The sequence below is a fragment of the Fusarium oxysporum genome, chromosome 1, assembly GCF_000149955.1.
Source record: "Fusarium oxysporum f. sp. lycopersici 4287 chromosome 1, whole genome shotgun sequence".
Classification (NCBI taxonomy): Eukaryota; Fungi; Ascomycota; class Sordariomycetes; order Hypocreales; family Nectriaceae; genus Fusarium; species Fusarium oxysporum.
Window position 1 is genome coordinate 465,653 of NC_030986.1, and position 13,390 is coordinate 479,042.

General features: G+C 50.5%; 6 protein-coding genes across 7 annotated transcripts; 2 read left to right on the top strand and 4 right to left on the bottom strand.

Moving 5' to 3' along the window:
• Nucleotides 1-1,010: 1,010 nt before the first annotated feature.
• On the bottom strand, nt 1,011-2,136 carry FOXG_10987 (uncharacterized protein; the record flags this gene model as incomplete). Its single annotated transcript, XM_018390455.1, has 2 exons — nt 1,614-2,136; nt 1,011-1,566 (listed from the first exon to the last, which is right to left on the bottom strand). Exon 2 carries the CDS (start codon nt 1,551-1,553, stop codon nt 1,011-1,013), a length of 543 nt encoding a protein of 180 aa, XP_018248923.1. The 5' UTR covers nt 1,554-1,566; nt 1,614-2,136.
• Nucleotides 2,137-2,166: 30 nt separating this feature from the next.
• On the bottom strand, nt 2,167-3,043 carry FOXG_20421 (uncharacterized protein). 2 transcript variants are annotated; one of them, XM_018400707.1, is made up of 2 exons: nt 2,746-3,043; nt 2,167-2,616 (listed from the first exon to the last, which is right to left on the bottom strand). In XM_018400707.1, the coding sequence occupies exon 2, from the start codon at nt 2,592-2,594 to the stop codon at nt 2,265-2,267; it is 330 nt and encodes a 109-aa protein (XP_018248925.1). In that variant the 5' UTR covers nt 2,595-2,616; nt 2,746-3,043; the 3' UTR covers nt 2,167-2,264. The 2 variants fall into 2 exon arrangements, with proteins under 2 accessions (XP_018248925.1, XP_018248924.1); XM_018400706.1 differs by having other exon boundaries at nt 2,724-3,043.
• A 118-nt stretch (nt 3,044-3,161) lies between these two features.
• On the top strand, nt 3,162-5,303 carry FOXG_10988 (amidohydrolase ytcJ-like). Its single transcript, XM_018390456.1, has 2 exons — nt 3,162-3,422; nt 3,489-5,303. The coding sequence occupies exon 2, from the start codon at nt 3,490-3,492 to the stop codon at nt 5,113-5,115; it is 1,626 nt and encodes a 541-aa protein (XP_018248926.1). The 5' UTR covers nt 3,162-3,422; nt 3,489; the 3' UTR covers nt 5,116-5,303.
• A 312-nt stretch (nt 5,304-5,615) lies between these two features.
• On the top strand, nt 5,616-7,509 carry FOXG_10989 (uncharacterized protein). Its single transcript, XM_018390457.1, has 2 exons — nt 5,616-6,989; nt 7,036-7,509. Exons 1-2 carry the CDS (start codon nt 5,799-5,801, stop codon nt 7,384-7,386), a joined length of 1,542 nt encoding a protein of 513 aa, XP_018248927.1. The 5' UTR covers nt 5,616-5,798; the 3' UTR covers nt 7,387-7,509.
• A 144-nt stretch (nt 7,510-7,653) lies between these two features.
• On the bottom strand, nt 7,654-9,781 carry FOXG_10990 (triacylglycerol lipase). The gene is made up of 3 exons (XM_018390458.1): nt 9,283-9,781; nt 8,819-9,236; nt 7,654-8,772 (listed from the first exon to the last, which is right to left on the bottom strand). The coding sequence occupies exons 1-3, from the start codon at nt 9,582-9,584 to the stop codon at nt 7,732-7,734; spliced, it is 1,761 nt and encodes a 586-aa protein (XP_018248928.1). The 5' UTR covers nt 9,585-9,781; the 3' UTR covers nt 7,654-7,731.
• A 110-nt stretch (nt 9,782-9,891) lies between these two features.
• FOXG_10991 (transporter MCH1) lies at nt 9,892-11,891 on the bottom strand. The gene has a single exon (XM_018390459.1). The coding sequence runs from the start codon at nt 11,779-11,781 to the stop codon at nt 10,084-10,086; it is 1,698 nt and encodes a 565-aa protein (XP_018248929.1). The 5' UTR covers nt 11,782-11,891; the 3' UTR covers nt 9,892-10,083.
• Nucleotides 11,892-13,390: the final 1,499 nt, after the last annotated feature.

Here is a 13,390-nt window from a genome sequence, read left to right on the forward strand (position 1 = left end):
GCTTCCATCCTATGATCAACACATCTAGTATATAGTATTTATTGATTAAGTGGCTAAATGTATGTGAGATTGTGGTATAGAAGGGTTTGACCTACTTCCTCAATGGGCTCAGCCTGCTCCCTCGTAGAGTTCTTGAGTAAGCTACAACTGGCTCAAGGGATATCCCGCGAAGGATACTTGCGTGAAAACTAGATGGGAAGTCATAAAATGGCCCCAAAGAAGGTGGCATGAAGCGAACAGTAGCGCACAACTTTGCTGACACCTCAATGCTACCGACCAGCATCCTTCCGGAGCCATGAACCTGGTCAGACCTTTGCGCCCCAAGGGTGACACACACACTGATGATTTCTCGGCTATTTCATGTGAGGAGATATAGGGTTTGGGCCCGAGTACGTTCCCGAGCAAGGGGTTCATGCCCAGCTGCCCAATCTGCATCTATAGAGATGATCAGCGAAGTGGTGCTCGGAATTGCTAGGGTTAATGTCAAATGCATATTTTGGCTAAATTAGTCGAGTTTGTGTGTGTTGAAAGTCTTGTGTGATCCGATCTCGTGCGCCCCAGGACTTGGGTACCACGTTGTAGAGTACAAGTGTACGGTTTACGCTTCGTCCAACGGGACCGCAAGTCTAAGTTGAGAAAGGCATCGATGTCAAGAAGAAGCCTGATACTGATGTATCTCAACTCTGTTCGATGGCCCAGAGACGAGCCCTTAGACAAAGTGATTACTGACAACGAACTTTAGAACTCCAAAAGCTCTCCGCCAAGAGTTGCAGTCTCCAGTCCCTCGTTCAACAACACAAGGAGAAACGTCTTATTACTCTGACAAAATGGCCCTGTAAAATGTAAAATCAAGGACCGCCTGTAGCTTTGCTATCGCAGGAAGAACACTTGACGACTTAACATCGTCTTTCCCAGTGTTGTAAATTGCTGCTTCACTGGGAGACATTCTTAGAGTTGACGGAATTCTGTTCGAAAGTGACCGAGTCATATTTCCTGTTAAGTAAAGATTGCTAGCCAAGCAAAGCCAGAGCTCCAACTTCCACAACGTTCTCTTCCTCCGGCGTTTCCACCACCGTCTCCGTCACCATACTATTCGGAATCATAGCCTTACACAGCTTCCTGACCTCCTCTTCTGCCTCCTCAACAACGGTAGGTGTATAGTACCCCCACTGCTTATTACGCCTCATCCTATGCATCTCATTCCAACACCTAACCCTCTCCCCAAAATACTCCTTCGCAATAAAGAACACTTCCATAACATGGGAAACAGCTACGTCTCGTGGTAAGCCACCGTTTCCGAAGCTGAGGCGGAAACTCAGGAAGTAGTTGCAGTGTTCAGGATTGGCGGGAATTTTAGCATACTTGGGTAACGTGAAGTAGTAGAAGGCGCTGTCGGCATCAGTTATAAGGAGCGGGTTGGAGGTGGAGGGATGATTTCGATGGGAGAATGTTGTTCTGAGGCGGGAGAGGAAGAGGGCGTAGTGGAAGTGGTTGGAGGGCGTTGGGGGGAGAGGAGGATAGATGCTGAAGCCGCATTCGAACTCGACGGTCATTTTTGGAGTTGGGCTTGTGCTGTTAGTTATACGGCTGATGAAGAGAAGTAGAGCGCTTACGGGGTTTAGTATAGGGGCGATGGTCAACGGCTGGCCTTCAAGCTGCAGATGGAGACTCGATGGCTGACGAGACGGAATAAGGGGTCACTGGCATCACTCAACCTGGCAGGATCTCAGGAATTATACAGCAACCTTCGGGGTTACTGTTTTGTCGACATTGTCGTCTGTATAACGTGATATGTCCGTTGTCAGGTTGTTGCAGAGCCATCTCCGCATTCGAGGTTGTTGTCAACCCATGATGGTCTTTGTTCAGACAAGATGAACCTGTGGCTTCTTTGAGGTCAATTCGACATCTTTTCCAATATAAAATCAGTTTAATTATAAGTATTACATGTAGTATAAAGAACTCCGCATTGGGAAAACCCATTGACTTGTTGCGTGATCGTGACAGAGTTCGTGAAGCAAACTTAACACAACAACAGGCTTGTCCACGATATTAATTTTAAGCCCCACGATCGTTCAGCCAATAACGTCATAACTCAAAACGTAAGAAAAACATCTCAGCTCTTCTCCATCCTCAGCTCTTCTCCATCCTCAGCTCTTCTCCATCCTCAGCTCTTCTCCATCCTCAGCTCTTCTCCATCCTCTCATGAACCTCTCTCGCTTTTGCAAACTCCGACGTCTCCGCCAAAAAAAAGCCCCAATCGTCCATCATATCATAGTTACGGAGGATGTCACGAGGTTCCATACGTCAGAGCGAACTTTCCCATTGACTGTCTCCATGGTAATGTCAATGGTTTGGATCGTAAAGATCAGTGTATTTGAGGATCGAATTGGCTCCCGGGGAAAGGAAATAGGATGCGTTGCGAGAGACTGGACTTGATGCTGTGACGATGTGGTGGCCTGCCAGGGAGGTGAGTTGGACTTTATGAGCTCCCGGGGCGCCTTACACTCCAGTGATGAGCATTTGTCGCCTAGAACTGTTCTTTGTCCGGGCCGTTGGGCTCTGGACGAACTACGGGGATGAATAGAGCTTGCCATGCTGTAAGCGCACTAAGAGGAACTGTTACTGTTACACTCAGCCCACGACAACTTCTTCATTTTAAGCGCAGCTTCACTTTCAAGGCTGGCAGCGTGCTGCAACCACCTCACTCCACGCGCAGTTCTCACCATGTCATCCCCTTTTACGTACAGGATTTAACTTGGGCTCCCCTTCGACATGCTCACCACCAGCGAAACCATGCCTCAGAATATACTGCTCTACACGGCATGTCTCAAGCCACGCTCATTCATCGCGTGGAGCAGTCGTAGGATGTACGCTGACAGGACCAGGGTTTATTTCCGGGAAGGGTACATCTTTGTTTAGCGTCAGAGAAGGGAGACGGTGGAGGCGAAATACCCAGACCTCGGTCTTGGAAGAACTGATACGAATTGCGTGCATTAGATCAGATCAGATGACGTTTAATCTGATAAGATCATCTCGGTGAGCGATTTTCACGGACCCGTTGTTATGAGGAAAGCAGCCAATTAGACATGAAAGTGATGACAGGTTAAAATCAAGGGTCCCCACGAGTTCAGGGCCGGTGCCGGACTTGATGATGCCGAGGTTGTACATGAACAATAATCTCAGACATGAGCATGCTTTGTAATTATATTGTAGTGAAGATCTTTGCAGAGAAAAGATGTTTGAGTAAAGGGCCTATCAGTAAATACCATATCAAACTGCATGCATTGTCTCACAGGGGATCTCGACGACATTGGACGGCTCCTCACCCCACCATCAAGTCCCGAATTTGGTGATAGGCACATCTAGCCCACTTGAGTGGCTCCCGCATGGACGCGGCCCAAATGAGGCCCATGGTTATATAAGTACCTACCTACCCAAGGCGCTGCAAAAAAACCTGTTCTTGCTGATCACCCACCGAATTTCTACAGTATGACTCTTTTCATCAATGGCAAGATCCTCTCGAGGACTGTCGCCAGTTTGGCCGACGAACCTACCTTTGCTGAGAGCATGTACATAAAAGACGGAATCATTCAGGCCGTCGGTACAAAGGACGATGTGGAGGCGAAAGTTACAGGCGATGTTATCACGCAAGATCTCGGTGGAAAGACGGTTCTGCCGGGTTTTGTAGATGGGCATATGCATCTTTTACTTCTGGGCCAGTCGCTGAGAAAGATTGCGCTGGAGGGTTGTAAGAATCTGGAGGATATTCTTCACGAGCTGCGCACGTACGCGAAAGCGAATCCGGATGTTCCGCGGATCATGGCGAAGGGATGGATGCATTCTATGACTCCCGACGGTGTGACGGCCAAGATTCTTGATGAGATTGACGAGAGGCCAATTTATGTTGATACAAAGGACATGCACTCGACGTGGTGCAATTCAGCGGGCCTGAAGGAGATGAAGGTCGCTGATCTGGAGGATCCGCCGGGTGGCATCATCGAGAGGGATGAGAACGGTAAACCATCTGGTGTTCTCAGCGAAGCGTCCATCTTGTCGATTGTCTGGCCTACGCTTGCGCAGCTTGCGTCGAATGAGGAGCGGATCGAGTGTATGCTCGCTGCGTTCAAAGCGTACCATGCGTCAGGATACACGGGGATTATCGAGATGGCGATGGATGAGTACAGCTGGGAGAGTCTTGTTGAGCTGAAGAGGAGATATCCCGATGTGGCGATGCGTGTTACGGCATATTGGATCGTTAAGCCTGCTGATACGGTTGAAGAGCGCACGCGACAGGTTGGGAGGGCTATTGAACTTGCGAAGCAGTATAGTCTGGAGAACTCGCCTGATCTTCGTATCGCGGGTATCAAGATCATCTGCGACGGTATCATCGATGCGTGCACGGCGTATCTCTCAGAGCCATACGCTTCAGTTGCGTCACCGCCGCCGTTTTGGTCAAGAGAGGATCTTGAACCTGTTGTTAAACAGGCAGCTGATGCGGGAATCCAAATAGCGCTTCATGCTATTGGCGATGCGGCGATTCATATGGCGGTTGACATGCTTGAGAAGTACGGCAAGCCAGGTGCGAGACATCGAATCGAACATCTCGAGGTCTCATCCCCCGAAGACGCACAACGTCTCGGCAAACTAGGCCTCACAGCTTCCATCCAGCCCGTCCACGCCGACCCAGCCATTCTGCGCGCATGGCCGCGCCTCATCGGCTCCCGCCGCGACCGCGCCTTCGCATACCGTGAATTCGCTGACTCAGGCGCTCTTCTCGCTCTCGGCAGCGACAGTCCCACGGCACCTTGGAATCCTCTACACAATGTGTATGTAGCTGCTACACGACGCTCAGCGAGAGAGCCAGAGTGTGAGGAGGTAGTAAATGAGCATTTTAAGCTGGGTGTTTGTGAGGCGATTGTTGCGGGCTCGCAGGGCGCGGCGAAGAGTGTTTTTCAGGATGGGAGGGTTGGGTCGTTGGAGGTGGGTAAGTTTGCGGACTTGGTTGTGGCGGATATGGAGTGGGATAGCAGGACGTTGTTGAAGGCGGAGATTAGGGAGACGTGGTTTGCTGGGAAGAAGGGTTTGGAGCCTCTGAGGTTGATTGATGGATTGTGAGCGTGGTGTTGGTGGGTGTAGGGGTTGAGGTTTGGGACGGGAGTACAAAATGAGATAGACAATGTAAATGGTGATCTTAAGACTGTTCGGCGAATTGAGTACGGTGAGAGCTGATACTGCAGTTGCTCTCCCATGCCATGTTACATCGAATGTCCCTGAAAATGTTCAATGTTCAACTATGTTCACGTATCTCTTCGCCATCTTCTTCTCCTCAGATCAAACACCACTCCCTCACTCAATCAATCAATGACGCATTCGACCTGTCCCTATCACAACAATCATCTGACCACTTCCTCCTCTATCAGATATACAAATGCCAAGTTTATCCCTCTACCCACGATATCTCCAAACCTAACATCCTATCTCCTCTTTCGCTTCCAATTCTAGCCTCCGCTTTCTCCACCGCCCTCTTTTTCCGCGGGAAAACATCTCCCATCCTAGCCATACCCAACTCCATCAGCTCATTCCCCCGCATCCCAGTTTTTAGTTAACTTACCTATCTCAGAACACCCTAGCTAGCGGTATCTCAATGCCTCCACTCAACTTATCGCAACTGCTCCACTGATACCCCGGATCATGAATCGTATAATCGCCCCCGGGTTCAAAAAGGCCGCTCAGTCGCTGTTGTTTTCACACAGCAGGACGAGAACCATCTCCTCTGAACAACATCTTATAACTTCATCATGGCGGATACAAAGAACGATATCGAGGTGGACAAGAAGATCATCCCTCTTGACCACGACGACGTCGAGGCTGATATCAAGAATGGAACGGTAACTGACCTCGATGAGGCAGAATTGTTCCTCCAGCAACATGGCATTGCTCACTCTCGCCTAAGCGAGCTCATGGCCGATGAAGAAGCCCTCAAGAAACTCCGCAAGAAAGTCGACTGGTCGCTTATGCCGCTTCTCTGCGGAACATATCTTCTTCAATATGTCGATAAACAAGCCCTCGGATACTCAGCCGTATTCGATCTCTTCTCAACAACAGGCATGACTTCAGACGAATACTCGTGGATGGCGTCCATCTTTTACTTTGCATACCTCGTCGCTGAGTGGCCTGCCTCGTACCTCGCACAGCGTTTACCAACCGGCACCATCGTCAGCACATTCGTCATCACCTGGGGCTCTATCCTCTGCCTCACAGCAGCATGCCAGAACTTCACCGGCCTCGCAGTCTGTCGCTTCCTCCTCGGCGCCTTCGAAGCTGTAATCACACCCGCCTTCATGCTCATTGTCTCGCAATGGTTCCGCCGCGAAACACAGCCTGCGCGCGCAGGTCTGTTCTACTGCTTCAACGGCTTCGGCGCCATGTTTGGCGGCATTCTCTTCTACGGCGTCGGCCAGGCGAAAGGATGGGATGTCTGGCGGACTATCTACGTGCTATGCGGCGGACTGACTATCTGCTGGGGTGTAATCCTGTTCTTCTTCCTGCCCAACAACATCCTCACTGCGAAGCGGTTTAGCGTTGAGGAGCGTGCGATGCTGATTGCGCAGAGCGCGAGGAATAAGACGGGTGTGTTTAATAGGAAGATCAAGTGGAATCAGATCAGGGAGGTCTTTGTGGACTCGCAGATCTGGTTGCTGTTCTTCTTTACGCTGCTGAATGAGGTTATTAACGGAGGTATTGCGAACTTTTCCAAGTTGATCGTTAAGGGGTTCACGCATGATGCGCTGTTGACGACGGCATACGGAATTCCGTACGGTGCTTGCAACGCGATCTTTATGTTTACGGGACCGTATGTTGCGTCCAAGTTCAAGAATGTGAGGACGATTGTTATGTGTGTTTGGCTTTTGCCGACGCTTATTGCTGTTACGCTGTTCTGGCAACTTCCTCGCTCCAACAAGGGCGGTCTTCTTGCTGGGTACTACATGGTATGTCCCCAATCACCCTCGATCTGAACCCTTTCTAACTGTTTAGTGCGCTTCTTTCGTCGGCGCTCTCATCGTCGCTCTTCAAATGCCCGCCTCAAACGTCGGCGGCTACACCAAGCGAACTACCGCCACAGCCTTTGTATTCCTCGCCTACTGCATCGGCAACATCATCGGTCCTCACGGTTTCATTGGTTCCGAAGCACCAATCTACCAGACTGGCTGCAAGCTTATTATCGGCTGTGTAGCAGGCCAAGTTGTCATTGCGATTGCTCTTCGCTTCGTGCTCATCCGTCGAAACCGTCTTCGTGATGCTCAAGGCCCTGTTGTGGAGGATGAGAATGCCGTGTTGCAGGATCTCACTGACTTCGAGAATCCCAACTTCCGATACTCTTACTAGTTATGGGAGAAGTTTTATGATGTCATGAGTGTTGTTTAGTTAGTGTTGGCTACAGTCAATTGAAGCTTTGGTCTTGGACCCTGTATACCCCGGATTCGGTGATGACTCGGGAACCTGTGCGTGAAACCCGGGGTATTCCACTTTGGCGTTACTTTTACGTAAAGGAGTTGACGTAACCAGGTGGTTATGCAGGATACTAGGTTATTGATCCCGGGGTTTCTTGGCAAGACGGGGTAGACATGGGCTAGTCAAGGCCATGTTTGTTTCTCCGGGCATAATACATGTCACTTGGTCTACGGAGTCATGTACTCGGGATCAACCGTTTAGTTTCATTCAATGTGATCTTTAGTCCTCCCACTTGGACGAAACCCTCCACCAAAACTCACACTGCTCATCTCCCCACGTAAACTCAACCAACTCAGCTGCCTTTCCAACCCCCGTCCCCCCAGCCCTCTCATCATTCCCCCTCCCAAGTAGCATCGTCTTTCCCTTCCCATCCTCAAACGGGGTCCACTCCGGTCTATGCGAAAACCTTCCCTTTATAGCATTCGGATTCCCTTTGGTGATGAAACTTGTACAATACGCGTGGAACTGTCCAGAGACTTCCCTCTGCGCAGGTGAAATCTCCCGAACTTCTCGGTTAAACGTCTGATATCGCATTTGATCGCCGTGATTGGCGCCAAAGAGGGCGGTTTTGTTGAGGGCCCAGTGGTACAGATATGCGGGTTGGGCGTCTGGGTGGTATGTTGCCCAGATTACGGTTTGGCGGACGGGGCATGTATATGCGTAGTGGCCGTATGCTGTCTCGAGGCGTTTGTACTGAGATCCTACGCCGGGAATATCACGAGTGTCGAGATGTGGTGAGTCTGGGTTTGTTGAGGGATCAGGATACAGCTTCTCAAGTTCCGCAACTTCAGTGGGTGTAAGATGCGGTAGAAGCTCGCGAAAGAAGCCCGTGAAATCTTCAGGTTTATCGGCTTTTTGGGGGACGTAGAAAGCACCCTCGTTCGCCGCTGAGCCCGTCAAGATGGGAACTCTATGGAACTTGCCAGACTTCCATGCCTCGATAGGTCTTCGTGAAATGACATTTCCGTCGATGACAGGCTGCCATGCCCAACGAATCGAAGGATCTGAGCGCCGAAACACCTCTTTTCCTGCTTTGTCTACGGTCTCTGAGGGAAGTCCTCGAAGACAAGTGAGGATTTTGGGGTCTTTGAGGTTCTTGAAGTGGGAACATGGCGTCAGGTCGAGAAGTTCCCGGAAGTGCTGGGTGTTGAGAGCAGCGTTTGGGGGGTGGACTGCACGGGCGGTATGAGCTCCTGAGTCCATGATAGCTTTGTGGAAGAGCTTCTTGGGCTGATTGATGTCCATGATGAGATGTCCAATCTGTAGTTGTTAGTAACGGTTTGAGACAAAAAAGGAGGCCACTTACACCATGAGCTGCAGCGCTCAGTCCCATGATGGTAACATCATCAGGATCGCCACCAAAAGCAGCAATGTTCTCTTGAACCCATTCAAGCGCGACATACATATCCTTTAGACCAAGGTTCAACAGACCTTCGTTAGCAGTCAACTCAGTATTCAGTCCACCGAATACACCAATGCGATATTGCATGCTAACAGCGATGTACGGTTCTTCTGAGAAAGCAAGCACGGTATGCGAGTTATGCATCCTTGCAGCACCGCGATTGAACGCCCCTCCTGGAATAAGAACAGCGACGGGAAGTTTCCCCTTGCTTGGTGTATGGCCTTTCTTACGCCAGATGTTGATGGTGAGACAATCCTCTGATTCATAGTCTGGACCGAGGACGGGGTCTTTGAGGAAAGGAACGAGTTGTATGCCAGGACATCTTTAAAGGTCAGTATAAACTTCAACATGATGCTTTGTGAACTCACCTTGGCCCTAGATAGTAAGCTTCGATCGTCTCATTGCTCTCACCCACTAGCTCAGCATGTCTGAACCGTCGTTCACCAACCGGAGGCAAAGCATACGGAATTCCCATGAATCCCTCCAACGGTTCAGGAAATGTCCCATCATCAACAAACTTGCCAATAATGTTTCCCTGCTTGATCCTCACAGAAGGCAATGCCTCTGGTACAGAACGTCCAAAGACATCAGGATACGCTGTAAACGCAGCAGCCAAGAGGACAGGCAACGCAGCCAACCACGTCCACGAACTTCCCTTGCGTTCAGCCATGTTTGATTATGATAACATCCAATCTTGAACCATACTACCTACACGATCGTGCTATTTAGATGACAGCCATTGACACTTTTCCGTCGGGCGTAACGTCCAGGTTCTCCGGATTAGTTCCCCGAGACTTTCCTATCTGGATGATTTGCAAGGAACCAAGTGGGAACGCCGATGCACAGAGTTTAGAGCTACGGTTGTTAAATTTGAGATCCGTGCTGATCGGCTACTAAGCTTGGGCTCCGAGACGATAAGTTATCAAGAGAGGGGGAAGTTGGCCGCGGGAAACCTGTACCCTAGTCAAATGATAGTGGTGGAGTTTGATCTGAAATCCGGGGTAAGCTGCATGCATGCAGGGAGCTCTGACGAACGGAACAACGGCAGACTAAGGAACGCTATGTATTCAATGATATCAGAAATATGCTGCTATGAGATGAACTAGACCGACCCACGTATGCTGTCTATCCAAAACGCCAAGACGATGAGATGCCGAGATAATAACATGCTAAATCACAATTCCACGCTGCGACCATCCACCTCTACCTTTCCAGGCCCAGATCAATAACCCAACAGCAACCCACACAGTAACAGTCTCAGCCCAATAAGTCGGAGCATAGCACTGTTCACCATAGCAGAATAAATCACCACGTTCTTCACTCCCAGGTGCAGACTTTGAGTTGTTCGCGCCGTTCTGATACGTCGCTGAGTAGACGAGTCCCCAGAACGTAGACCCTGCTGCGGGAAGCATACCGATGATGCCGAAATTCGTAGCAAAGTTCTCTACGCCCCAGATGATTGTGACGATCAAGGGCGTGAGACTGAAGATTGCGCCGTAGCCTGCGCCCACAAGACCTGAGACGAGCCAGAATCGTTCAGCGTGGTTTTGGACAAGGCCGGATGCGAGGATTAATAGACCGATTGAGAGGAGTGTTGCGAAGAATGCCATGAAGGCGACGCGGGAGATGGAGAAGCGGTTGCTCACTGCAGAACGGGCATGCGGTGCTTGAACATGCTGTGTCTGGGGATATGGTGCCAGAAGATCTGTTAGAGTTCCGATGAAGATACGAGAAGCAGTATTGGTGACGCCAAAGATGGACACATGTGTCGCCGCTGAAGTGCGATGGCTTAGGCCTTCCATCTCAGGCGGTGTAAGTGTACCGATGATTGTACCCAAATTGTTGATAAAAGCCTCGCCTGGTCCAACGATCAGAAGAAACGCCAGAGCAAATGGCCACATGGTGCGATCAGACAGGAACGAACGCGTTTCAGCGTTGAGGACCCAGTTCTTCTTCCACTTTGCATCGTCTTTCGACGGATCAAGTAGTGCTGAGCCCTCCGTCTCATCACCAGTCGCACCGTAACTCCTCTCGGACCTGCCGAGTAGAGAGCTCCCATCAAGTAATCCGCTCTGCTCCAGCTCCTCAATGGCCTCGTCGATAAGCTCGTCTTCATCCACGACACGTAATGTGAACGTGCCCAGCATACCCATGGAAAAGGTCAGAATGGCGAGGAAGAGGAAGAAGCGGAATACGTCCAAGTCGCCCTTGGACCCGTCTGGTCGCGTCTCAGTGAACAGACGAGTTCCCGCTTGACTCAGCCACATGGGACTCAATCCAAAACAAGTAATGGGCGTAGCGAGCGCCAATCCTCGATAACGACCTTTTCCAAAATTCTTGGCGCAAGCCGACACAGAAGCCATGTAAAGCGAGCACGTCGCGATTCCGATGCACACAAACGCAAACATCAAAAACGGAACGGACCAATCTCCATTGACACGATATCCCGGATGGCTGCGAAACTCCAGATCCAATTTTCGATAAACGCCCGCTGCGATGCCATATCCGCTGCCAAAGAGGATTCCTCCCGCCAGCGCAAGCGGTTTTAGCCCAACGCGATCGCAGATATACCCGATGAGCGAAATAGGAAGGTACAGCGCGACAGAGCCGGCGATAGCGACGGCGTTGACCTGGAATTGGGTGTAGTGTAATCGAGATTGGAGAAGAGGCGCGTAGAGGGAGAATACGACGATGGAGCCGCAGGCGAGGGCTATGATGTTTGCTGCGATGAAGGCGATGAAGCGGAGGGCTTGTTTCTCTTTGTTTCGTCGCGCGCGGGAGGATGAGTCGGAGGATGAGGCGTAGGAGCTGTGGGTGGAGATTTGGTCGGCATCGAGGCGCGTGTCGTCGGGGGTGGGAGACGACATAATGATGCGGTTGAAGGATGTTTGAGGAGGGAGGGTTTAGGGAAGTTTCATGGTTGAAATAGATAGAGTTGGTGAATGTGAATCACGTCAGTTGGGACTGGTCCATCGCGATCCCACGTCATGGGTCATGCTTCGAATCTTACCCCACAATTTTGTGCCGAGGTCGGACAAAATTCCGGATCAGTCAGAGGCAGACCGTTATCAATCTTATCAATCTTGATAGACTTGATCACGGGTTTCATCAAACTGGCTTGACTTTTGGCTCGTTGAAAAGTGATTCATGTGTTTCACCGGGTCAGACATGGAGTAAGAAATATCATACACTAAATCACAGCTGATTCACGGCCAGTAAATTTGGAACACATGTCTCGGCCGTGCAGTTTGATACAGACAGACTACCCTAGACAGTTACGAACAACAACGGGGCGGACTGTTAAGGGCAAGGCATAGCTGAGACGTGTATGTCTTGTGTCTTTACAGCAACGACTAAGGTGAGCGAAATTAAATTGGTCGTCCGTCTGATGAAGAAGAACACCTGAACGACACCCAGGAACAGCTGAACATCATGGTCGCTTCAGATCTTCCATCATCCCTCCTTTCCACGTGTAACCCGGAGGATTCTTCTAACGATGGGAGCTTGACATGACATGACTGAAGGCGACCAACATTGTCAGTAACGACCGCATGATCATCAAATGTGGCCAGCTCTTCAGCACCAGAGGAGAGGTATCAGGTTTTCGAAATGGTGTGTCGTATCCTGAATCAAAAAAGATGAAACAAGCTCCCTCAATATTCCATGATCGGAAAGCAGGGGCGCTGGCGGGGGAAAAAGGTAGTGATCTTGGGGCGGCGGACCTCTGAGAGCGGCAGGCTTCCGGTAGTCACCACCGTTGATGGCTTTGAATCCTCCCTGCGGTCTTATTTGCGATCGGTGTTGGTGCGGGATCTTTGTTCCTTGTTTCGCTGCTCAACTGTTGCTTGTCGCCCGGTGAGTGGGTAGTGAACGCGCCGGTACAGTGAGGGGATATGAAATGCTGAAGTGCTTGCGAGGCATCGGGTACTCTTCAAGGTTGGGTTGGGATGGCCGTTATTGGAGATTTAGGCACTCCGCCGGGCTTCTTCAGCCGTGGCAGGACGGTCTCGCGGCACATATTATTGCGAGAAGGCTCATGTGTTCTGTGACGCTTCCCTGAGAGGAAGGACCGCACTTTGTGAACATGGCAGGGGATCAATTGCCTACATCGGGTCTTTTGCGTTGGAGAGGTGTTGTAGGGAATGAGATATGAGGTAGATCCGCCGCTCATGTTTGAAGGTGATGATAAACAAGTCCTGCATGGAACCATTAGATGCTGTACATCATGAACTTGTGAGACGCATACCTTTGCAATAGTGCTCTCAAGCCCCGTCCATTCACACAAGAATCAGGACATCGGCTCCGGTGTTGAGATCAAGCCGGGTATCCCTTTGTTGACTGGCGGCACTGCAATTGGAGGTTCGCGTCGTCTCCGTTCAATCAACGATGAAGTAAGGATGGTCGCCGGGAGACGTGGCTCAAACGTGGCCGACGGTATGCAGAAGCGTCTTGCATGCTTCCAGCTCGACGCAAATC